This window comes from Protomyctophum bolini (genome assembly GCF_963924005.1).
Source record: "Protomyctophum bolini genome assembly, chromosome: 14".
NCBI lineage: Eukaryota > Metazoa > Chordata > Actinopteri > Myctophiformes > Myctophidae > Protomyctophum > Protomyctophum bolini.
Window position 1 is genome coordinate 124,492 of NC_137875.1, and position 27,391 is coordinate 151,882.

The 27,391-nt window shown below is 45.2% G+C and overlaps 1 protein-coding gene across 1 annotated transcript; it reads left to right on the top strand.

Moving 5' to 3' along the window:
• Nucleotides 1–1,633: 1,633 nt before the first annotated feature.
• Nucleotides 1,634–13,986, top strand: LOC308328301 (solute carrier organic anion transporter family member 1C1-like; the record flags this gene model as incomplete). The annotated part of the gene is made up of 14 exons (XM_080782069.1): nt 1,634–1,775; nt 2,266–2,398; nt 3,470–3,582; nt 4,201–4,347; nt 4,852–4,950; nt 5,587–5,676; nt 5,840–6,277; nt 6,493–6,660; nt 7,867–8,062; nt 9,404–9,569; nt 9,753–9,940; nt 10,790–10,854; nt 12,231–12,351; nt 12,675–13,986. The coding sequence occupies 14 exons, from the start codon at nt 1,634–1,636 to the stop codon at nt 13,984–13,986; spliced, it is 3,378 nt and encodes a 1,125-aa protein (XP_080638195.1).
• Nucleotides 13,987–27,391: the final 13,405 nt, after the last annotated feature.

Below are 27,391 nucleotides of genomic sequence, written 5' to 3' on the forward strand. Positions count from 1 at the left end.
AGCAATTTAAAATACAATACAAGTAATGTCGAGTACTTTTGGAAGTCACTGAACAGCCATGTGCCATGCCTACCACCCATGTGAATGTTCACATAATGCAGGAGGCAGCAGCATTACCCGTTAAAATGAGTGCTTCCAAAAAGAAAGTAGCTCAAAGTCACTTGAGTGTATTTTTATGAAACAAACGCTTTGCAGATTGAAAGAGTATAATTCAAGCTTGCCCTACAGCTGCAAAGTTAGCGAGTTTAGCATTGTTCTTTAAGAGAAGGCAGAAGCAGATTGGAAATTCAATTTGGATCAATGGGCTGTCAATGGAGGGCTTGCATTGCAACTCTAGAATCACCAGTGATGCAAATTAGTCATTTGACTCAGCTGTGTGGCGTCAGTGTGTCAGTCAACACAACTAAACGCCAAAACGGTGACTTTTTCCAACAAATGAAAGGCACAAATCAAACCACACAAAACAAAATAATTAAATTCACATAACTCAAGAGGCTCAACAGTAACAGTCAACACCACAACAATATTGCATTTTGATGTATATCAAGCAGTTTCTCCCTAAATGTTCCACAGTTCAAAAGATAGCCTACCTTTCTCAGGATTTAAATAGTTCCGTTGTCACACCCCTCTCTGAGGCTAGGGTAGTATGAACAAACGGATGGCAAGGCACGCAGTTGGGCAGAGTTTTGGCAAGATTCATTAACCCCAAGTGACAGACAAGTGATAACAACAAAGGAGACCAAACGTCTGCAAAATAGAAATAAAAAGGTATATTCAAAACAAAGTACTGCATATCATATATAACATCAATCAAAACAATCATTGCCAAATAAATCATTATCATATGATTTAAGCATAAGTATTTATAAATTCGGCCTTTTAAAATGTACATTAAATAATTATAATCTATATATATATATACAACATTATATATGTCATAATAAACATCACAATAATAGGTAAACCATGGTATTAAATAATAACATAATAACATCACCTCCTCAGAAACAGCTCCTTCCCCAATCAACACCACCAGCAGCAGCAGAGTGTGCAGACAGACTGACTTGGATATTCAGTCTCTGAGCTTTATACCCCCCATGGCCCCTCCCACTAGACTGGACCAACTGAATAGGGGTCAACATGATCCACAACATGTTAACTCTGCTTGGTTTGGCACAAAATACATTCATATATACATATATTCACATTCACATTTCCGTTGAGCTTGTAGCTCTTCTATTTGAAAGTCTTTAGTTTTCCCAAAAGTCCTTTAATCCTTTGATGTCCTTCTGTGACAGGCAATCCTCCCCCTCCCTGGAAGGGAAGTTGGTTTGGCCCAATATAGAGTTCAGCTGCTTAAAGTGACAGGAACCTAATGAGAGCAGTGTGTGTGTGTGTGTGTGTGTGTGTGTGTGTGTGTGTGTGTGTGTGTGTGTGTGTGTGTGTGTGTGTGTGTGTGTGTGTGTGTGTGTGTGTGTGTGCGTGTGTGTGCGTGTGCGTGTGCGTGTGCGTGTGCGTGTGTGTGTGTGTGTGTGTGTGTGTTTGTGTGTGTGTGTGCGATAATTGGCAGTCGACCATATATTCTCTTTCAGATGTTCATAGCTGCTCTCTCATTGGTCCACTTCTCTTTCAGATGTTCATAGCTGCTCTCTCATTGGTCTACTTCTCCAAGGCTCTGGCAGGAAGCTACATGAAGAGTTCCATCACTCAGATAGAGAGACGGTTCGACCTGAGCAGCTCGTTGACTGGACTCATCGATGGAGGGTTCGAGATGGGTATTATTATTATTATTACCCTGTGTGTGTGTGTGTGTGTGTGTGTGTGTGTGTGTGTGTGTGTGTGTGTGTGTGTGTGTGTGTGTGTGTGTGTGTGTGTGTATATGGTGTACTGCCCTGTGTGTGTGTGTGTATATGGTGTACTGCCCTGTGTGTGTTTCTCCCACAGATCATGTGGGCGTCGGCCCACTTGAGACTCCTCATTAGGTGCATTAGGAGCATTATTGTTATTTTGAACACTGCTACTGTGTCCTCCTCAATGTGTCATGGCCCAACGGGCCGGGTTATGACCGTTATTATAGTATTAGTATTAGTAGTATTATACTGAGCAGCCATAACACCACGCCAACATTAAAAAACTACTGACCAAAAGCCAAATCTTTCTTACGAGTGTGCGTGCGTGTGTGTGCGCGTGTGCGTGTGTGTGTGCGCGCGCGTGTGCGTGTGTGCGTGTGCGTGTGCGTGTGTGTGTGTGTGTGTGTGTGTGTAGGTAACCTGCTGTTCCTGGCTGCGGTCAGTCATTTCGGGGCGCGTCTCCATCGTCCCAGACTCATCGCTCTGGGATGTCTCCTCATGGCTGTGGGAGCGCTGCTCACCGGCCTGCCTCACTTCTTCATGGACCGGTAAACACAGGGACCCCCAACCAGGGACCCCCAACCAGGGACCCCCTTAGCTGAGAGAGATGAAGCAGGGACCCCCTTATAGCTGAGAGAGAATATTAGATAACTAAATCATATCAAACGATTATCCTGAGCTACGACAGTATGTCTGGCTGGGTGAGCAAGAATATGTCAGTCTAAATACAGTCACCAAGTCACATGATCATATCTCTGGTGAAGACTGGAGGTGGAGTTACAGCCATCTATAGTCACATGATCATATCTCTGGTGAAGACTGGAGGTGGAGTTACAGCCATCTTCAAAATGTACACACTGGGAATGTGCTTCTGACGCTCCACACGTCCCAAACCCTTCTGACGCTCCACACGTCCAAAACCCTTCTGACGCTCCACACGTCCCAAACCCTTCTGACGCTCCAAAACTATGGGATGAACTTCCCATTGCAGTCAGAACTGCAGCCTCACTCCCAATCTACACTATGGAATGAACTCCCCATTGCAGTCAGAACTGCAGCCTCACTCCCAATCTTCGGCCGTAGTCTGAAAACCCACCTGTTCAGACTCCGTCATGGCCCTTACCCTACCCCCTTAGATAGCACTTTTGTAGAATTGCATTGTATGTAGTCAACTTATGTAACTTAGCACTATATAGTGTATACGCAATTACGCATATAGTTTCATTATACAGATATTCTACTGTTAGAGAGATGTTAGGTTCTTATATGATCCTAGATGACTATTTCTATGTATGTGATGTGTTGTAAATCTCTCTGGATTAACCCATTCTGAACGGGAACACCTTTTGGTGTTGGCATCATGTCGTGCTTTAGCTATTGAAAAATAGCAGATCTACAAGCTCAGAGCGCGCCACCGAGTGGCGCGCTACGAGCTTGTAGGTCTGCTATTTTTGAAAAATCGAAGTACGACTGACATTTTTAGAATCTGATCTCAGGTCAGAATGGGTTAATCAGACCAGTGTGTGTCCAGTGGAAACCTCGTATGAATCTGATCTCAGGTCAGAATGGGTTAAGAGCGTCTGATGAATGACCACGTTGTGTAAACCGTTTATCGACAGCTACTCGTACGACACGGTGATCCGAGGTTCCCAGAACGACAGCGGAAGCGTCGCGGCTTGTCTGAGTCCTGCGGAGCGAGCAGAGAGCCTGCAGCCTGCCTCCGGACACCCAGGTACGACCTCTGACCTCTGACCTCTGGACACCCATGTATGACCTCTGACATCCCCACTCAGGTACGACGGGTCAGGGTTCGAGTCAGGAGAGAGTGTAGGACCCATAGTTAGTTAAAAAAAATACCAACCACTCCTAAATACATCTCAGAGCTGGTGGACATAAATGAATGGTTAAAATGTGTGTGTGTGTGTGTGTGTGTGTGTGTGTGTGTGTGTGTGTGTGTGTGTGTGTGTGTGTGTGTGTGTGTGTGTGTGTGTGTGCGTGTGCGTGTGCGTGTGTGTGTGTGTGTGTTTGTGTGTGTGTGTGTGCGATAATTGGCAGTCGACCATATATGGAGAAGGCGATGCTTTCTGTACCCGTGATCTGTATCTGAATCACTTGTTGTAGAGTTTTCTCAAGTTTGCGCATCCACTATTGTTTGTGTTCAAGAAATTTCTTGTAAAATGTGAATACAAATAAAGATGTTAAATGCGTGTGTGTGTGTGTGCGTGTGTGTGTGTGTGTGTGTGTGTGTGTGTGTGTGTGTGTGTGTGTGTGTGTGTGTGTGTGTGTGTGTGTGTGTGTGTGTGTGTGTGCGTGCGTGCGTGCGTGCGTGCGTGTGTGCGTGCGTGTCCAGCCTGTGTGATTGACAGCGGCTCCAACATGTGGGTTTATGTCCTTCTGGGAAACGTTCTGCGAGGCATCGGAGAGACGCCCGTCACTCCTCTGGGAATATCCTACATCGACGACTTCTCTAAGGCAGAGGACTCTCCATTCTACATCGGTATGTTCATTAACATTATTATCTAAGGCTGAGGACTCTCCATTCTACATCGGTATGTTCATTATCATTATTATCTAAGGCAGAGGACTCTCCATTCTACATCGGTATGTTCATTATCATTATTATCTAAGGCAGAGGACTCTCCATTCTACATCGGTATGTTCATTATCATTATTATCTAAGGCAGAGGACTCTCCATTCTACATCGGTATGTTCATTATCATTATTATCTAAGGCTGAGGACTCTCCATTCTACATCGGTATGTTCATTATCATTATTATCTAAGGCAGAGGACTCTCCATTCTACATCGGTATGTTCATTAATATTATTATGTCCCACATCTAAAGCAGAGTACTCTGTATGTTAATGTATTAACATACATCCTGTCTTCAGACTATAACTATGACTATAACTCTGTTTACAGCTTGTCTTCAGACTATAACTCTGACTATAACTCAGACTATAACTCAGACTATAACTCTGACTATAACTCTGTTTACAGCTTGTCTTCAGACTATAAGTCTACTGGGTCCGATGTTTGGCTTCCTGTTGGGATCGTACTGCGCCAAACTCTACGTGGACGTTGGATATGTTGACCTGGGTACGTATATGTACCTACATACATACATACATACATACATACATACATACATATTTAAATATATGAAGGTTTTGTGGGCTGGGCTTTTTACTAAAAAGCCCCCCCTTTTAAATACTACACACATACATACATACATACCTACATACATACATTTCAGACGTTTTAGCAGTTTTTAAGGACCCACTTTTAGGCCAGTGCACCAGAGCAAGCTTTTGCCTTTTTTTAAACCCCACCCATTTTAACCAAATACATACATACATACATACATGCATTAGGTATGCGGTCTAGCCTAACTTGGACTCAGGGGGGTGGACGCCTCTGCCTTGCATAGTCCCCAGTGAATAGGCATTTTGCCCTTCACTGGTAACCCTATTTTGGAGTAGTTTTAAATAAATTAAGGTATGGTGGGCTGGGCTTTTTACAAAAAAGCCCCCCTTTTAAATACTACACACATACATACATACATACATACATACATACATATCTACATGCATACATTTCAGAAGTTTTAGCAGTTTTTAAGGACCCACTTTTAGGCCAGTGCACCAGAGCAAAAGTTAATGTGTACTCTCAGACAGTAATGTGTATTTAATGTGTACTCTCAGACAGTAATGTGTATTTAATGTGTACTTCCAGACAGTGTGAGTATTGGTCCTCAGGATGCTCGCTGGGTGGGGGCGTGGTGGCTGGGCTTCCTGGTGTCTGCTGCCATCTTGCTGTTGGCAGGTAGTACTGCAACCAATAAGAAAAAACACAATTAAACAAAAGTTTTTTGAGTTTTTCCAGTTTTTCCAATGTTTCCAATGTTTTCTCGCATTTTCCCCATTTAGATTTTTTTAGTGAAAAAAATGAGAAAAGTTTACTGTAACATTTCTACCTCTGTCGACAGGCCTTCCCTTCTGGTTCCTTCCTCGCTCTCTGCCTCAGCAAGACCCCTCCCCCAACCACGCCCTCAATGACGTCACAGACCCCTCCCCCAACCACGCCCTCAATGACCTCACAGACCCCTCCCCCAACCACGCCCTCAATGACCTCACAGACCCCTCCCCCAACCACGCCCGCAATGACCTCACAGACCCCTCCCCCAACCACGCCCTCAATGACCTCACAGACCCCTCCCCCAACCACGCCCTCAATGACGTCACAGACCCCTCCCCCAACCACGCCCTCAATGACCTCACAGACCCCTCCCCCAACCATGACCCCGACTATGACCCCAACCGTGACCACGATGACCACACAGAAGACAGAGTTGACCTCGCCGCTGACCCCCGTGACCTCCCAGAGGTCATCCTGAACACCGTCAGTAATGTCAAACTGACTGAAGGTTAGAGGTCAAGAGGTCAAGTTTAATACAATTAACTAAAACTAAAACTGAATATTGGAAGTAAAATTAGACTGAATAACTGCCTGCCGTCGCTCGCTCTGGGGATCTTCTAACGTGTGCTAACGTTAGCTCACATGTGCTAACGTTAGCTCACATGTGCTAACGTTAGTTCACATGTGCTAACGTGTGCTAACAGATCTTTTCGTCGCTCCTAGCAGGCTTCCTGCCCTCTCTGAGGCGTCTTCTGGGAACGCCCACCTACTTCCTGCTGCTGTGCGGCAGCGTCCTGAAGTTCAACTCCTTCATCGGTCTGCTGACCTTCAAGGCCAAGTTCATGGAGACGCAGTTTGGTCTGACCGCGTCCAGGGCCAACTTCCTTATAGGTAGGTGTGGTCTGACCATCCAGGCTAACGTCCTCATAGGTAGGGTGTTCCTGACCATCCAGGCTAACTTCCTCATAGGTAGGGTGTTCCTGACCATCCAGGCTAACTTCCTCATAGGTAGGTGTGGTCTGACCATCCAGGCTAACGTCCTCATAGGTAGGGTGTTCCTGACCATCCAGGCTAACTTCCTCATAGGTAGGTGTATTCATTTATTCCAGATGTGCTGAACCTGGTTAGGGTTAGTGTTAATAAGGTATTAATTTATTAAAGGTGTGCTGAACCTGGTTAGGGTTAGTGTTAATAAGGTATTAATTTATTAAAGGTGTGCTGAACCTGGTTAGGGTTAGTGTTAATAAGGTATTAATTTATTAAAGGTGTGCTGAACCTGGTTAGGGTTAGTGTTAATAAGGTATTAATTTATTAAAGGTGTGCTGAACCTGGTTAGGGTTAGTGTTAATAAGGTATTAATTTATTAAAGGTGTGCTGAACCTGGTTAGGGTTAGTGTTAATAAGGTATTAATTTATTAAAGGTGTGCTGAACCTGGTTAGGGTTAGTGTTAATAAGGTATTAATTTATTAAAGGTGTGCTGAACCTGGTTAGGGTTAGTGTTAATAAGGTATTAATTTATTAAAGGTGTGCTGAACCTGGTTAGGGTTAGTGTTAATAAGGTATTAATTTATTAAAGGTGTGCTGAACCTGGTTAGGGTTAGTGTTAATAAGGTATTAATTTATTAAAGGTGTGCTGAACCTGGTTAGGGTTAGTGTTAATAAGGTATTAATTTATTAAAGGTGTGCTGAACCTGGTTAGGGTTAGTGTTAATAAGGTATTAATTTATTAAAGGTGTGCTGAACCTGGTTAGGGTTAGTGTTAATAAGGTATTAATTTATTAAAGGTGTGCTGAACCTGGTTAGGGTTAGTGTTAATAAGGTATTAATTTATTAAAGGTGTGCTGAACCTGGTTAGGGTTAGTGTTAATAAAGTAGTAATTTATTAAAGGTGTGCTGAACCTGGTTAGGGTTAGTGTTAATAAGGTATTCATTTATTAAAGGTGTGCTGAACCTGGTTAGGGTTAGTGTTAATAAAGTAGTAATTTATTAAAGGTGTGCTGAACCTTGTTAGGGTTTGTGTTAATAAAGTAGTAATTTATTAAAGGTGTGCTGAACCTTGTTAGGGTTAGTGTTAATAACGTATTAATTTATTAAAGGTGTGCTGAACCTGCCTGCCGTCGCTCTGGGGATCTTCCTCGGGGGCGTGGCGATGAAGAGGTGCAGACTGGGCGTGGCCTCTGGAGCCCAGGTGTCCTTCATCACCTCGTTAGCGTCCTACCTGCTGCTGATGCTGCACTTTGTCACCAAGTGTGACAACGTCCGCGTGGCCGGCCTCACCGCGCACTACAACGGGTTGGTTTACCTATAACTAACTATCTATCTAACTAACACTACAACGGGTTGTTTTACCTATAACTATCTATCTATCTAACTAACTAACCGGTTAAGACTGAGGTTAGGGTTAGTGACCTACGTGGCCGGTTAAGATTGTGGTTAGGATTAGGGATAGTGGTAGTAATCTGTCAGACTAACTAACGGGAGGTTGGAACAATGACATGTTACCTGCTTGCCAGCGTTATTACAGAATATTTCACTCCACAACGTCTTAAACACGGAGCGTAACAGAAGGGGGTGCTCCGTTCCCTCTCCAGCTATTGGCTGTTCTACCTTTTTTTTAAAGAATCTGAATCTGGGTTTAGAATCTGCGATAAAAGCATTATGAAGCAGGTAAACTTTTGGATCAGCTGGAGAGGCTTAAGTGCACCAGCATGTGCACTTAAGCCTCTCCAGCTGATCCAAAATGCTGCAGCTCGCTTGGTCTTCAACCAGCCAAAATTCTCACATGTCTCCCCCCTGCTCCGCTCCCTCCACTGGCTCCCGGTCGCTGCCCGCACAGAATACAAAACTCTGATGCTGGCATTCAAAGCAACCAAAGGTATGGCTCCCCCATATCTTGCAAGTATGATCGAACCCTACAAACCCTCCCGCTCACTCAGATCAGCCAACGCAGGGAAGCTGGAAGTACCCTCACTAAAAACGCCGGGACAACGCTCCACACGTCCCAAACTCTTCTCCCTTCTGGCTCCAAAACTGTGGAATGCACTTCCCATTGCAGTCAGAACTGCAGCATCACTCCCAATCTTCCGCCGTAGTCTGAAAACCCACCTTTTCAGACTCCATCATGGCCCATAGCACTTACCCCACCCCCTTAGATAGCAATTCTGTAGACTTAGATAGCATTTGATACAGACTTATAGCATGTTATGTAGACAGCATAAGTGCATTGTATGTAGTCATAGCACGTCATAGTACATATGTGTAGCATAGTAGTATAGATGTATAGCTTATATGTATAGTTTCATTATAGATATTCCACTGTTACTTTCTTAGCTTACGCATGTTTCATGATAAATGTCTTTATGTGATGTATTCCCATGCTTTTTTGTTCTTGCTTAATGTAAGTCGCTCTGGATTAAGAGCGTCTTCTAAATGCCTAAATTGTAAATTGTAAATTGTAAACAGAGCGTGACTCAACGCCCCCCGTCTACATCACGCTATGGCATTCCAGAGCTAGCCAGATGTAGCTTAGCATCGCGACCAACCTTAATCTATATAAGACATTAAAAGACAGAGATCTCCGTCCATGGCGGTCGGTGTGTTAAGAAGTGTGCCCACCGCTGTGTTGCTCCACAGCACCCCTGCTGGATGGTCCGAGCGGCGCGGCCTGCTGTCAGAGTGTAACAGACAGTGCGGGTGCTCAGCGGAGGAGTGGGACCCCGTGTGTTCAGACAGCGGTACTGCATACAGCTCTCCATGCATGGCTGGATGTACGGCTTCTACGGGACACGGGAAAGATACGGTATGGACACACACACACACACACAAACACACGCACACACACACACACACACACACACACACACACACACACGTGCGCACAAACGCACAAACGCACGCACGCACACACACACACACACAAACGCACGCACGCACGCACTGATCCCTGCTTTCTCATTGGCTGTCATCGTTCTGATCACCACAGGTGTTCCACAACTGCAGCTGCGTGTGGTCTTCCGGGCCACTAGGGGGCGACGGCGCCGCAGTGAGGCTGGGCCAGTGCCCTCGCCCCGAGGCCTGCAGCGCTGCGTTCACTTCCTACATGACTGTGTCCGTTCTGAGCTCCTTCATCAACGCCCTGGGAATCACCCCGGGGTACATGGTTATACTACGGTATGTTTACAGTTATAATACCCTGGGAATCACCCCGGGGTACATGGTTATACTACGGTATGTTTACAGTTATAATACCCTGGGAATCACCCCGGGGTACATGGTTATACTACGGTATGTTTACAGTTATAATACCCTGGGAATCACCCCGGGGTACATGGTTATACTACGGTATGTTTACAGTTATAATACGGTTATAATACCCTGGGAATCACCCCGGGGTACATGGTTATACTACGGTATGTTTACAGTTATAATACGGTTATAATACCCTGGGAATCACCCCGGGGTACATGGTTATACTACGGTATGTTTACAGTTATAATACGGTTATAATACCCTGGGAATCACCCCGGGGTACATGGTTATACTACGGTATGTTTACAGTTCAAATACAGTTATAATACCCTGGGAATCACCCCGGGGTACATGCTTATGATACGGTGTGTATATGGTTAGAATACGCTTATAATACGGTTATAATACAGTTATCTTTGAGACACATACAGGTATTTCAGCGCAGGGTGAATTCTGCCATATTGTTCAGGGTTCAGAGTTAGGTTAGGATTAGTTCAATAGACTCAGAGTTAGGTTAGGATTAGTTCAATAGACTCTGAGTTAGGTTAGGATTAGTTCAATAGACTGAGTTAGGTTAGGATTAGTTCAATAGACTCTGAGTTAGTTTAGTATTAGTTCAATAGACTCTGTAACATTAGGGTTACCTTTTTGTTAATGAACACTAAACTATATTTAATATATTTACAGATGTATCAGTCCAGATGTAAACTATATTTAATATATTTACAGATGTATCAGTCCAGATGTAAACTATATTTAATATATTTACAGATGTATTTCTCCAGATCTCAAATCTCTGGCCCTGGGTATCCACACCCTCACCGTGAGGACTCTGGGTAAATACTGTCTCTATTATCGACCCTATAGGGTAAATACTGTCTCTATTATCGACCCTATAGGGTAAATACTGTCTCTGTTATCGACCCTATAGGGTAAATACTGTCTCTATTATCGACCCTATAGGGTAAATACTGTCTCTGTTATCGACCCTATAGGGTAAATACTGTCTCTATTATCGACCCTATAGGGTAAATACTGTCTCTATTATCGACCCTATAGGGTAAATACTGTCTCTATTATCGACCCTATAGGGTAAATACTGTCTCTATTATCGACCCTATAGGGTAAATACTGTCTCTATTATCGACCCTATAGGGTAAATACTGTCTCTATTATGGACCCTATAGGGTAAATACTGTCTCTATTATCGCCCCTATAGGGTAAATACTGTCTCTATTATCGACCCTATAGGGTAAATACTGTCTCTGTTATCGACCCTATAGGGTAAATACTGTCTCTGTTATCGACCCTATAGGGTAAATACTGTCTCTATTATCGACCCTATAGGGTAAATACATTATACTGTCTCTATTATCGACCCTATAGGGTAAATACTGTCTCTATTATCGACCCTATAGGGTAAATACTGTCTCTGTTATCGACCCTATAGGGTAAATACTGTCTCTATTATCGCCCCTATAGGGTAAATACTGTCTCTATTATCGACCCTATAGGGTAAATACTGTCTCTATTATCGACCCTATAGGGTAAATACTGTCTCTATTATCGACCCTATAGGGTAAATACTGTCTCTGTTATCGACCCTATAGGGTAAATACTGTCTCTATTATCGACCCTATAGGGTAAATACTGTCTCTATTATCGACCCTATAGGGTAAATACTGTCTCTATTATGGACCCTATAGGGTAAATACTGTCTCTATTATCGACCCTATAGGGTAAATACTGTCTCTATTATCGACCCTATAGGGTAAATACATTATACTGTCTCTATTATCGACCCTATAGGGTAAATACTGTCTCTATTATCGCCCCTATAGGGTAAATACTGTCTCTATTATCGACCCTATAGGGTAAATACTGTCTCTATTATCGACCCTATAGGGTAAATACTGTCTCTATTATCGACCCTATAGGGTAAATACTGTCTCTATTATTGACCCTATAGGGTAAATACTGTCTCTATTATCGACCCTATAGGGTAAATACTGTCTCTATTATCGACCCTATAGGGTAAATACTGTCTCTATTATCGACCCTATAGGGTAAATACATCACCCATTTTTGGCATTTATCATTCCAGCGTGACTCTGAACTTTAACGCACGCCACGTTAAATCTCAGGTCAGGAGCTACAACAGTGTGTGTGTGTGTGTGTGTGTGTGTGTGTGTGTGTGTGTGTGTGCGTGCAGCAGGGATTCCAGCTCCTGTGTACTTCGGAGCTCTGATTGATTCTTCGTGTCTCAAATGGGCGACAAAGATCTGTGGAGGAAGAGGAGGAGCCTGTCGTCTGTATGACTCCGATATGTACAGGTACACACGCACGCACGCACACACACACACACACGCACGCACGCACGCACACACACACACGCACGCACGCACGCACGCACGCACACACACACACACACACACACGCACGCACGCACAGGTAGGAGTCTGACCGATAATGTCTACAGATAATGATAAATGGACAGGATTTTTTGTTCAATGTTTGTTTTAAAAACGCAATTGACAATGAAGGGAACATGTACGTTCTCTTGTCCCTAAACACAGACATTAACAATAAAGAGAATTTAATGATTGTTTTACATCAGCTATCAACACGGGTGTGATTTTTTGTTAACTCTTTGTAGGATGGTATTCCTGGGATTGATCACGTGTCTCAGTGGCTCCTCCTACTTCTTCATGGTGGCCGTCATCGTTCTTCTGCGGAGGCAGTTCCTCCAGCCTGAGAGACACGATGAGACCAGCGCTCACACCGTGGACCCCAGCGCTCACACCGTGGACCCCAGCGCTCACACCGTGGACCCCAGCGCTCACACCGTGGACCCCCAGATCTTCTGCAACGCTCACACCGTGGACCCCCAGATATTCTGCAATGCTCACACCGTGGACCCCAACGCTCACACCGTGGACCCCCAGATCTTCTGCAACGCTCACACCGTAGACCCCCAGATCTTCTGCAACGCTCACACCGTGGACCCCCAGATCTTCTGCAACCCTGCGGTGGACCATCAGTTCCACGAGGCTGAGAGACACGGCGAGATGACCACCTTCTGCAGTGCTGTGGTGGAGCCCCAGAGCCTCTTCAGTGCTGTGGTGGACCCCCAGAGCCTCTTCAGTGCTGTGGTGGAGCCCCAGAGCCTCTGCAGGGCTGTGGTGGAGCCCCAGAGCCTCTGCAGTGCTGTGGTGGAGCCCCAGAGCCTCTTCAGTGCTGTGGTGGAGCCCCAGAGCCTCTGCAGGGCTGTGGTGGAGCCCCAGAGCCTCTGCAGTGCTGTGGTGGAGCCCCAGAGCCTCTGCAGTGCTGTGGTGGAGCCCCAGAGCCTCTTCAGTGCTGTGGTGGAGCCCCAGAGCCTCTGCAGGGCTGTGGTGGAGCCCCAGAGCCTCTGCAGTGCTGTGGTGGAGCCCCAGAGCCTCTGCAGGGCTGTGGTGGAGCCCCAGAGCCTCTGCAGTGCTGTGGTGGAGCCCCAGAGCCTCTGCAGTGCTGTGGTGGAGCCCCAGAGCCTCTTCAGTGCTGTGGTGGAGCCCCAGAGCCTCTGCAGGGCTGTGGTGGAGCCCCAGAGCCTCTGCAGTGCTGTGGTGGAGCCCCAGAGCCTCTGCAGGGCTGTGGTGGAGCCCCAGAGCCTCTGCAGTGCTGTGGTGGAGCCCCAGAGCCTCTGCAGTGCTGTGGTGGAGCCCCAGAGCCTCTGCAGTGCTGTGGTGGAGCCCCAGAGCCTCTGCAGTGCTGTGGTGGAGCCCCAGAGCCTCTGCAGTGCTGTGGTGGAGCCCCAGAGCCTCTGCAGTGCTGTGGTGGAGCCCCAGAGCCTCTGCAGTGCTGTGGTGGAGCCCCAGAGCTTATCTAACCAGACCATGGAGCTACGGACCATGTCCAGGTCTGCTATGGAGCATCCGGGTCAGGATGGAGGCAGTGGAACCCGAAGCGACCGAAGACGCTCCGAGCTTTGAACCACACCCCCCCCCCCCCTGCATTGTCAGGACACAGTTCTACCACGATGTTTATAATAATCTATTTTTAACATCCTGTATAAGGCACACATGTGGCGTGTCAAACTAAGCGGTTTTCATGATTCTGAATCCATTGCAAGCATCAGTTTTGCACGAAAAACACTCCTTGGGCTAAAGTCGGCCATATCCACTTGCCCTTAATGTGCCCAAAATGTGCCGACCTCATCACATTTGTGACGACGGCTATGGCCGTTTTTAGCCCATGGCGCAAAAAATAGTTTTGTATTCTCTTCTCGTCTCTAATCATGTCTTAGATTATCAAGTATTTTTAATCATGTTGCAGGTTTTATTATGTTTTTTTTTATATACTGCAATCGTCTACTGGAGATTAAATATATCTTGTTTAATGTCTTTATTGTATCTTATTTAGGTAGAGGCCTCGTATAATATAACAATAATTCCTGCCACCCTTTGAGCTGAGCTGGGTGGTGGGGGTCTCAAGGCCCTGCCACCCTTTGGGGGTCTCAAGGCCCTGCCGGTCTCAAGGCCCTGCCACCCTTTGGGGGTCTCAAGGCCCTGCCACCCTTTGGGTGGTGGGGGTCTCAAGGCCCTGCCACCCTTTGGGTGATGGGGGTCTCAAGGCCCTGCCACCCTTTGGGTGATGGGGGTCTCAAGGCAAGGCCCTGCCACCCTTTGGGTGATGGGGGTCTCAAGGCCCTGCCACCCTTTGGGTGATGGGGGTCTCAAGGCCCTGCCACCCTTTGGGCGGTGGGGGTCCCAAGGATGTCAGGTTCTTAGCTTACGTACTGTATGAATATTTCTATGCATGTGATGTACAGTATCACCATGTGTTGTTGTTACTGTAAATCTCTCTGGATTAAGAGCGTCTGATAAATGACTACATTGTAACTAAGTCTATAGCCCCCCCCCCCCCCCCCCCTACTGTCAAACACCAACTTGGGAGAGCATAAAAAACATCTCCCTAATATGGTGGTGAAAGGAAGCCAGGCTATATAAGAGCAGAGTGGACACGGAGCCCGATCACAACGTCCAATCTCTTCAGTGCAACGTGAAAGGTTTTCATAAACATCCTTCATCCTTCACCGTGGTTATTTCCCGGTCGTACGGTATACGGTTCACGGATTCCCCGCCAGCGTCATGTCGGAGCTGGCCGAGTACCCCGAGGAGTCGCCCCCCCGAGGGTGGAAGATGGCCACCCTCAGTGACGAGGACGAGGACTTGGACACGTTGGACGGCGAGGGCTCGTCCGACGTGGAGAAGAACCTCATCGACCTTCTGGAGGCTTCTCCGGTGGCCCAGACGGAACCCCACCTCCACCGGACGGAAGCTTCTTCTTCTTCTCCTCCAGGGACGGAGCCGGAGGAGTCTGCACTCTGGGAGCCACTAGCGCCGGCGAGCCTCTCCGAGCTCCCCGAGACGTCGGAGAGTTCCCCGGTGGTCGTTGGGCCGACGGAGAACCGACAACGCCACCCGGAGGAGGAGGAGGAGGACAGCACTCCAGTCGCCACGGAACCAGAGCAGGAGAAGGAGACCCCGCGGCGTGCAGAGGAAAAGCAGGGAGCCGATATTACAGACGACGACGCCGCAGAACCTGCGACCTCGGACCAGACGCCGTCAGCTGCTTCCGGAGCCCAGGGGGAGGAGGGGAAGGGGGCGGGGACAGAGGAGACGCCGCCGCCCCCGGCCGACCGGGACTCCGCCTCCGTTTGCCCCCCGGAGGCCGAGGACGGCGAGAAGGCCGGCGGCCTGATGGTGGTGCAGAGACGTCGCTGGAAGGACGACAGTAAAGACGATACGAGCGCCGGCGAGGCCTCGCCGCCCGAGTCCGACCTCAAAGCGCTCCGACGACACGCAGGGGAGCGCCTCGCCTCCGCGCCGCCCAAGCTGGCGCCGAGGCATCGTCGAGGAGGAGGCGGAGCCAGCGCCAGCGCGGTCGGCACGCCGGCCCGCCTCCTGGGCAGCAGCCTGGCCGTGTGCGCCCTGTTGGCGCTGATGCTGGCCGCCGCGCTGCTCCAGCGCGTCTACGCGTCGACGCAGAGCCACGCGCTGCGGCTGGAGGCCGCCACGGAGCGGCTGGCCCGCACGGAGCGCGAGGCGCAGCGCGGCCGGGACACGGTGGAGCTGCTCAAGGCCTCCGTGCAGCAGAGCAGGATGTCTCTGAGCGCCCTGACGCAGAGGAACACGGAGCTGGCCGCGCGGCACGCCGCCGCGCTCCGACAGAGAGACGCGCTGGAGGCGGACAACCAGCGGCTGGCGGAGGAGGCCGAGAGGCTGCGGACGGAGCTGGAAGAGAAGGACAGCAGCGGCGGGGAGGAGGAAGGAGCCCCTCCCCTCCCCTTCTCCTCCTCCTCCTCTGACGCAGAGGAGCTGCGCTCTCGTCTGACGGACATGGAGAAGAGGCTGACCTTCGAGCAGCAGCGCTCGGCCTTGTGGGAACGTCTCTACGTCCAGATCCAGACTAAACAGACCCAGACCACATAGACACTGTCTGTCTGTCTGTACGTCCAGCTAGGCTAAACAGACCCAGATCACATAGACGCTGTCTGTCTGTACGTCCAGGCTAAACAGAGCAAAATTATATCGACTTCTCTAATATACAGAAACCTTCCTCGTGTTTCTTCACTAGTCCGACCCAGAAGAACACAGTTTGCCGACCACCGCTACAGAGCTGACAATGAGGTTATTATATCTTCCCTTCTTTGGAATCCTGCCTCAAAGCAGACCAGAGGTAGAAAACTGTAGTTCCATCGCTAGGGACACAAAGCAGGAACTGGGGATGGAAATGAAGGACCGTAAAGTCTGGCGTGGCATTGTGAAATCCATGATCTAGAGTTCTAGACTGTGGTCGAAAGATAATGATGATGATTACTGATTTACTACCACACTATGTATGGAATATTAGGAGTCCAACTAGTACTGATTTAATACCACACTATGTATGGAATATTAGGAGTCCAACTAGTACTGATTTACTACCACACTACGTATGGAATATTAGGAGTCCAACTAGTACTGATTTACTACCACACTATGTATGGAATATTAGGAGTCCAACTAGTACTGATTTACTATGTATGGATGTCAAATTATTATTACGAGTCCACTATTTTCAACACAATTTGTGCCCAAGACGTCTCCAGGCGTCCTAGGAATTATTAACATGACGTTCTTACAGGCAGTAACCGTACTGTACTGTAGACTACCTGCTAATGTTTTTATTTATATTAATAACATCACATTACAGGCAGTAACCGTACTGTACTGTACTGTAGACTACCTGCTAATGTTTTTATTTATATTAATAACATCACATTACAGGCAGTAACCATACTGTACTGTAGACTACCTGCTCATGTTTTTATTTATATTAATATCACATTACAGGCAGTAACTGTACTTTACTGTAGACTATACCTGCTCATGTTTTTATTTAAATTAATAACATCACATTCTTACAGTAACAGTACTTTACTGTAGACTACCTGCTCATGTTTTTATTTAAATTAATAACATCACATTCTTACAGTAACAGTACTTTACTGTAGACTACCTGTTAATGTTTTTATTTAAATTAATAACATCACATTCTTACAGTAACAGTACTGTAGACTACCTGCTAATGTTTTTATTTAAATTAATAACATCACATTTTGACAGTGACAGTACTGTACTGTAGTCTTCCTGGTAATGTGTTTTTATTTATATTAATAACATCACATTCTTACAGTAACAGTACTGTACTGTACTGTACTGTAGTCTTCCTGGTAATGTGTTTTAATTTATATTAATAACATCACATTCTTACAGTAACAGCACTGTAATGTAGTCTTCCTGGTAATGTGTTTTTATTTATATTAATAACATCACATAGTAACAGTACTGTACTGTAGTCTTCCTGGTAATGTGTTTATTTATATTAATACCAGCAGCAGTAACAGCTACTGTACTGTACTTTATAGTCTTCCTGGTAATGTGTTTATTTATATTAATAACATCACATTCTTACAGTAACAGCACTGTAATGTAGTCTTCCTGGTAATGTGTTTTTATTTATATTAATAACATCACATAGTAACAGTACTGTAATGTAGTCTTCCTGGTAATGTGTTTTTATTTATATTAATAACATCACATAGTAACAGTACTGTAATGTAGTCTTCCTGGTAATGTGTTTTTATTTATATTAATAACATCACATAGTAACAGTACTGTAATGTAGTCTTCCTGGTAATGTGTTTTTATTTATATTAATAACATCACATAGTAACAGTACTGTACTGTAGTCTTCCTGGTAATGTGTTTATTTATATTAATACCAGCAGCAGTAACAGCTACTGTACTGTACTTTATAGTCTTCCTGGTAATGTGTTTATTTATATTAATAACATCACATTCTTACAGTAACAGTACTGTACTTTATAGTCTTCCTGGTAATGTGTTTTTATTCCTAATGTCACAGAGGTTTCCATATTTAACGTACTTCCAAAGCGAGTATACATTGTTTAAGTCACAGATATGCATGGTTTTCATATTGTAAATAATAATATGTGAACTTTGACCAAAAGCCTACATGTGTTTAATCGGCCTAATCTTGGTTAGACTAGAGCTGACGTCACAACAACTGTCATGGCAGCTCGGCTACAACTGAATCGGACTTCTTCTTCCTCTTCAAAATAAGAGTCACCTGTACTGACGCGTCAAAGGTTTTATTTCTAAGTCTACTTTCAGGACGTAGATGGACATATTGTAGCACCCTGGAGCCACATTCCAGGTTCCCCCTGCAGGGGGCACCCATGGACATTCTGTAGATTATTTTTTATTATTATTACAAAACATTAACCACTTTATCCCTATTTAATTTGGCTATTTGAAAATAGCAGCTCTAGAAGATTGTCTATTTTCAACAGATTTGTAAACATTTGGAACAAAAAGTACTGATTCTGTAAAATGAGTACTTTGTACTTTTGATACATTTTGATGCCAGTGTGTTTGTACTTTTACTTTTACTACTAAGTAATACATGTGAGTACTTTTTCCACCACTGATACAAATACACACTTTTTTCAAATGCAATTCACTCATAAATATGACTGTCCCATTGCTGGAGAATAGAATATGATTGTCCCATTGCTGGAGAAATATATACATATGATTGTACCATTGCAGAAATATATGAATATGATTGTCCCATTGCTGGAGAAATATATACATATGATTGTACCATTGCTGGAGAAATATATAAATATGATTGTCCCATTGCTGGAGAAATATATAAATATGATTGTCCCATTGCTGGAGAAATATATAAATATGATTGTCCCATTGCTGGAGAATAGAATATGATTGTCCCATTGCTGGAGAATAGAATATGATTGTCCCATAAATCAGTGTTGTTCTCGTCAACCGAAAACTAAATGGAAATATGTTTGTCCCATTTTTCACCGCACGAAAACGAGACTAAACGACAAAACCCCCACGTGTATAAACAATAATTGGAGGTTGGACTAAATCATTATGCAATTTCGTTGGTAAATAAAGACGAAACGAAAATGTAGTTAACAAAAATAAATGACCTGTCTTCATTTATCGTTCACTAACAAAGACTAGACGAAATATATTTTATTAATCGTATAATTTTCTTCCTGTGAGCTCATCATACTGATCATAGCCTACGTGTGCTCGGCGCTCGATCGCTCTGTTTACAAACAGAGGCAGCAGCACGCATCCGGCACACACACACACACACACACACACGCACACACACACACACACACACTAGAGCTGAATGGACTGCATGCTGTGCTCAGAACAGCTACAAAAGTTACTGAACTACGGAACGCAGGTTGGGCTTTCTGTCACCGAGTCATGGTTGAATTAAGTGTTAAGTGCAACATGAACCAACGTAATTATGTATACATTCGACAAGCGACAATAAAGGAATATAATAAGGCTTATTGGACAGCAAAGCACAGCGAACTGGAGATGTTTTAAACCCCAGGAATTGTGAAGAGATAGGGTCCAGCAACGTCTCGTCATAGAGTAGAGAGCCCCCTCTCTCTGATCTCCGCCCGGTGAGTAGCAACACACATGAACTTGGCACGTGTGTGCGTGCGTGCAGCCTAGTAGCAATAATAATAATAGTATTGTTAGCTTAGCATGTAGCAACACACATGAAAAAAGCGTGTGTGCGTGCGTGCGTGCTTGAACGGACACGCGTGCGTGCAGGTGCGTGTGTGTGTGTGTGTGTGTGTGTGTGTGTGTGTGTGTGTGTGTGTGTGTGTGTGTGTCACTGTCAGTGTGTGTTCTAACCAGGATTTTAGTAATGTTAGGCTGCACTGGGATCAGTTGGTTAAACAAGTGGACATTAAGGTTCTATAAGAGTTGTCTTGTTGTACTGCACTGGGGTCAGTTTGTTGAATTGAGTTGGTTGAATAGATTTTTTAATTTTTTAGTGGTATATGGAGCTTATGTGTGTCCCTGGCTGGCTGGCTGTGTCCCTGTGTCCGAGCACGAAAATAGCATTTGGTTTGTTTTCACAACCAAGTGCACTGTTGCTCAGCCTAACACAAACACATTAACTGTTTATGTGATGAGTTTGGGTGTTACCGTACAGTAGAGGGACCCCCTGGGGACCCCCACACAGTAACTCTGTCATTTCTCAACCGTTTGGGACGCGGGGCAGCTCACCGGAACCGGGCTGGCACCCTGGGCGTGTTCATGTGGAAGTTCTGGGGACCCCCCAGGGACCCCCACACGGAGTTGCATCACTCAGTTCATACGAGTGTGATTTTTTTAATGCAAGCATCAATCTGTCTGTGTCTCGTTATGGTTTCAAATAAATATGCTAATTCAATCAAAATGTTCCATTTCTGGATGTATTCCTTATGTTTTTCATCTAAAGGATAAGAGAAAATGCTATGTGAAACTAGACTAAATTGTCAGACTAAAACTAGACTAAATTGTCAGACTAAAACTAGACTAAAATGCCAATAGTTTTTGTTGACTAAAACTAGACAAATAAATTCAAGGTTTCTTTGGACTCAAAAATTCTTGACTTTTAGTCGACTAAAACATGACTAATGTTTAATACAAGCAGATCGCAAACGCAAATTTGGACGAATGGGGAGCCAATGGAGGGTATTGCAACTATATTCATCCCATTATAAAACAATCTAGAGTTGCAAATTACGGCTAGGAGGAAGCATGGAGAGTAAAAGTTAAAGTGAATGAACATGAATCAGAATTCAGACATTTTTTCTAAGTGTTGGGGTTTGGAAGCACTCGTTTTTTATTAACGGGTAGCGCTGCTGCCTCCTCCGTTATGTGAACATTGGAAACAGGTGGTATACGCAGGGCCGTTCAGGGACGTCGACAAGCGCTTCCAAACTAAAACACTTGGAAAAAGAATCACCTGACGGTGGAGTTATGAAACAAAAGATCGAAAGAGGATAATTCAAGTTTTCCCTACAGCTGCAATGCTGGTGAGTTTAACGTTGTTTAATACAAGCAGATCGCAGAAGTAAATTGGATGATGTCAAATAAACAATAAACAATAAACATTTCACAGAATATATACCACTTTACATTAAAACAATTGGTTGTGCATATAGGCTGCATAGGCACTTTTGAAACTAAAGTATAGCCTAGATTTATGTTATGGATGTGGAGGACTGGTGTTGCGCTGTTGTGAGGTGATGGCGTGTGGAGATCTGCAAACTCAACACGGTGAACACGCATATAATAATAATAATATAAATGAGGGCTGAGGCTGATTAAGTTTGCATATAACGGCCCATGGGCCGTTATATGGAGGAGGGCGGATATTTGAAGGAGGCGGTTATTACGCAAAATGGTGTCAGAACCTGGGCCGTTATTTGAGCATGGGCTGTTATTTGGTTGTAGTTACAGTATTGTTTCAATAGATATATCTGTGGTGCATATCGTTACAGTATTGTTTCAATAGATATATCTGTGGTGTATATCGTTACAGTATTGTTTCAATAGATATATCTGTGGTGTATATCGTTACAGTATTGTTTCAATAGATATATCTGTGGTGTATATCGTTACAGTATTGTTTCAATAGATATATCTGTGGTGTATATCGTTACAGTATTGTTTCAATAGATATATCTGTGGTGTATATCGTTACAGTATTGTTTCAATAGATATATCTGTGGTGTATATCGTTACAGTATTGTTTCAATAGATATATCTGTGGTGTATATCGTTACAGTATTGTTTCAATAGATATATCTGTGGTGTATATCGTTACAGTATTGTTTTAATAGATATATCTGTGGTGTATATCGTTACAGTATTGTTTCAATAGATATATCTGTGGTGTATATCGTTACAGTATTGTTTTAATAGATATATCTGTGGTGTATATCGTTACAGTATTGTTTCAATAGATATATCTGTGGTGTATATCGTTACAGTATTGTTTCAATAGATATATCTGTGGTGTATATCGTTACAGTATTGTTTCAATAGATATATCTGTGGTGTATATCGTTACAGTATTGTTTCAATAGATATATCTGTGGTGTATATCGTTACAGTATTGTTTCAATAGATATATCTGTGGTGTATATCGTTACAGTATTGTTTCAATAGATATATCTGTGGTGTATATCGTTACAGTATTGTTTCAATAGATATATCTGTGGTGTATATCGTTACAGTATTGTTTCAATAGATATATCTGTGGTGTATATCGTTACAGTATTGTTTCAATAGATATATCTGTGGTGTATATCGTTACAGTATTGTTTCAATAGATATATCTGTGGTGTATATCGTTACAGTATTGTTTCAATAGATATATCTGTGGTGTATATCGTTACAGTGTTGTTTCAATAGATATATCTGTGGTGTATATCGTTACAGTATTGTTTCAATAGATATATCTGTGGTGTATATCGTTACAGTGTTGTTTCAATAGATATATCTGTGGTGTATATCGTTACAGTATTGTTTCAATAGATATATCTGTGGTGTATATCGTTACAGTATTGTTTCAATAGATATATCTGTGGTGTATATCGTTACAGTATTGTTTCAATAGATATATCTGTGGTGTATATCGTTACAGTGTTGTTTCAATAGATATATCTGTGGTGTATATCGTTACAGTATTGTTTCAATAGATATATCTGTGGTGTATATCGTTACAGTATTGTTTCAATAGATATATCTGTGGTGTATATCGTTACAGTATTGTTTCAATAGATATATCTGTGGTGTATATCGTTACAGTATTGTTTCAATAGATATATCTGTGGTGTATATCGTTACAGTAGTGTTTCAATAGATATATCTGTGGTGTATATCGTTACAGTATTGTTTCAATAGATATATCTGTGGTGTATATCGTTACAGTATTGTTTCAATAGATATATCTGTGGTGTATATCGTTACAGTATTGTTTCAATAGATATATCTGTGGTGTATATCGTTACAGTATTGTTTCAATAGATATATCTGTGGTGTATATCGTTACAGTATTGTTTCAATAGATATATCTGTGGTGTATATCGTTACAGTATTGTTTCAATAGATATATCTGTGGTGTATATCGTTACAGTATTGTTTCAATAGATATATCTGTGGTGTATATCGTTACAGTATTGTTTCAATAGATATATCTGTGGTGTATATCGTTACAGTATTGTTTCAATAGATATATCTGTGGTGTATATCGTTACAGTATTGTTTCAATAGATATATCTGTGGTGTATATCGTTACAGTATTGTTTCAATAGATATATCTGTGGTGTATATCGTTACAGTATTGTTTCAATAGATATATCTGTGGTGTATATCGTTACAGTATTGTTTCAATAGATATATCTGTGGTGTATATCGTTACAGTATTGTTTCAATAGATATATCTGTGGTGTATATCGTTACAGTATTGTTTCAATAGATATATCTGTGGTGTATATCGTTACAGTATTGTTTCAATAGATATATCTGTGGTGTATATCGTTACAGTATTGTTTCAATAGATATATCTGTGGTGTATATCGTTACAGTATTGTTTCAATAGATATATCTGTGGTGTATATCGTTACAGTATTGTTTCAATAGATATATCTGTGGTGTATATCGTTACAGTATTGTTTCAATAGATATATCTGTGGTGTATATCGTTACAGTGTTGTTTCAATAGATATATCTGTGGTGTATATCGTTACAGTATTGTTTCAATAGATATATCTGTGGTGTATATCGTTACAGTATTGTTTCAATAGATATATCTGTGGTGTATATCGTTACAGTATTGTTTCAATAGATATATCTGTGGTGTATATCGTTACAGTATTGTTTCAATAGATATATCTGTGGTGTATAGTTATACTATAAAGCAGTACGTCAGAAAGAGACAAATATTGTGACAATAGCCAATCTACAAGCTTGCCGTGACTTGCAGTGAGATATTGTCAGGGAGTTCAAATATGGGGACCCCAGAGGGGGGTCCCCAGAGTGTGGTCCCCAGGGGCCCAGAGAGGGGTCCCTAGAGAGGGGTCCCAGAGGGTCCCCAGAGTGTGGTCCCCAGAGGGGGGTCCCCAGAGGGTGGTCCCCAGAGGGGGGTCTCCAGAGGGGGTCCCCAGAGTGTGGTCCCCAGAGGGGGGTCCCCAGAGGGTGGTCCCCAGAGGGTGGTCCCCTGAAGGGGGTCCCCAGAGGGTGGTCCCCAGAGGGTGGTCCCCTGAAGGGGGTCCCCAGAGGGGGTCCCCAGAGTGTGGTCCCCAGAGGGTACCACGTCGGTGTAAATTAGTGACGAAGGTGACGATAATTGTTATTGGCCGGAATGAGATGATGTATGATGATAAGAGTGCCTCTTATTCTACCTCGATTGGCAGAAAACAAGGCAACAAAATGCCTCAAATCATGATTAAGAAATGCCTATTTTAGCACCACCAGGAGGCAGAGGTGCAGACCTGTGATATAGGATATCCTACCTGACCTGGTGGAGACCTGTGATATAGGATATGCTACCTGGCCTGGTGGAGACCTGTGATGCTCTAGGATATCCTACCTGACCTGGTGCAGACCTGTGATATAGGATATGCTACCTGACCTGGTGCAGACCTGTGTTCCTTTAGGATATCCTACCTGACCTGGTGCAGACCTGTGTTCCTCTAGGATATCCTACCTGACCTGGTGCAGACCTGTGTTCCTCTAGGATATCCTACCTGACCTGGTGCGGACCTGTGTTCCTCTAGGATATCCTACCTGACCTGGTGCAGACCTGTGTTCCTCTAGGATATCCTACCTGACCTGGCGGAGCACTCTTTCTGTTTTTGGCCATGTTTTGGTCATGTGAATAGGAAAATGACCTTGACCATGACCTTTCAAGGCCCAAAACGACCTAAATGCTCTCAGAAAGTAATCCCCACACGCCACAATTAGTGGAAATGGAGGTGTGCGTGTGCGTGTGTGTATCTCGGAATAAAAAAAAAGTCTGATTTCCATCATAGCTACCGGCAGCTAGCCTGGTTTGACCACTATGAGGCTAACTGGCGGCCATATTTGATTTGGCCATTGTTGCACCCAGCCGTGTGATTATTTTCTCACTGACTCGGTTCAACACCCCCTCCTACAGGTCAGATACAGGTACTGCACCGCTAAAGCACATCAACCCAGCAAGCAGTGGTTGGGGGGGAAACATTAGGCAAAAATATCTGATCTACAAGCTCACATTCTAAAGACTAGAGCGTGTACGTTATATTACGACACGCTTCTCTGGTCAGCCAACCACTGGGCGCTGGCCCTGTGACTGACCCCTCCCCTTCCTGTCTGCTAGTCAAACCACAGGGCGCCGGCCCTGTTACTCCCCCCCTTCCTGTCTGTCAGCCAACCGCAGGGCGCTGGCCTTGTGACTCCTCCCCTTCCTGTCTGTCAGCCAACCGCAGGCCCTGTGAATCCTCCCCTTCCTGTCTGTCAGCCAACCGATGTGTGGAGCGAGGGGAAGTCGACAGCAGGTCGAATGTGAGGTCAGGGTTGATTTTGACCTCCTCTATGTGGCTTCTTCTTCTTCTTCTTCGTGTCTGGCCATCATCCTCTATATCACGTCTTTCCAGTGGTTGGCGCAGGCAAGTGCAGCGGCCAGGTCATCTCCAGTACATTGACACACCCAGAGATACATGTCATGATGTGGTCCATTGTTTGTGGTTCGCCACACACACACATGCATCTATGTGGCTCAGAGACAGAGACTATTTCACCTCCTCTATGTGGCTCAGAGACAGAGACTATTTCACCTCCTCTATGTGGCTCAGAGACTATTTCACCTCCTCTATGTGGCTCAGAGACTATTTCACCTCCTCTATGTGGCTCAGAGACTATTTCACCTCCTCTATGTGGCTCAGAGACAGAGACTATTTCACCTCCTCTATGTGGCTCAGAGACAGCGAGGACTCGGAGCCCAGTGTGAAGCCGGGGTACAGCGGCTCCGTGAAGGTGCCGTTGAAGGTGTGCAGGTGCGTCCGGGTCTTGGAGGACACCTTGTAGAAGGTGATGCACCCGGACGGACAGTCCAGGTAGACGCCGATGCGGTTGGCGCCCGACGGGTAGGCGGGCAGCGTGATGTTCTCGCGGTTGTGGCGCGCGCTGTAGCGCTTGCAGTGGCGCACCTCGTAGCACTCCAGGCACCAGGACTTGTCGTTGAAGCCCATGCCGCAGTCTCCGCCCACGCCGCCCCGGCCGATGCTGCGGTACGTGAGCGCGATGGAGACGCGGCCGCTCCACTCCACCTCCCAGTAGCACCGGCCCGTCAGCGCCTCGCGGCACAGCACCTGCTCCCACGAGTCGAAGCGCTCGCTGTGCTGCTCGTACAGCTGCAGGTCGCGGACGCGCGTCACCCGGCCGTTGCCGTCGGACAGCGACAGGTTGCGGTGCGCCGTGTTGGGGTCGAAGGTCAGCTTCTCCACGTCAGGCGGCGAGCTCAGGCGGCGGAGGAGGTTGCTGTTGACCAGCGCCTTGTTCTCCATCTCCTGGATGACGACGGCATCGTCGTCTCCCTTGAGAGACCACTTGGGAGACGACGAGGACAAGATGGTCTTCTTGTCTTCGCTCTTCTCTTCCTGGGGGAGGAGCTTCTGAGACCGGAGTACCTCCTTCTCCTTCGTCAGCTCCGCCTTCTCCTTCGTCAGCTCCGCCTTCTCCTTCGTCAGCTCCGCCTTCTCCTCCGCCCACCTCCTCGCCTCCTCCTCCACCTCCCTGATCCTCTCCTCCATCTTGGCCACCTTGCCGTGGGCCTCCGCATCCGTCCTCTGCGCCTCCTCATGCCTCTGCTGCTCCTGGGAGAAGGAGAGGACCCTCCGGAGCAGTGCCTCCTTCTCGTGGGCCGCCAGGACGCTCGCCTCCTCCCACCTCC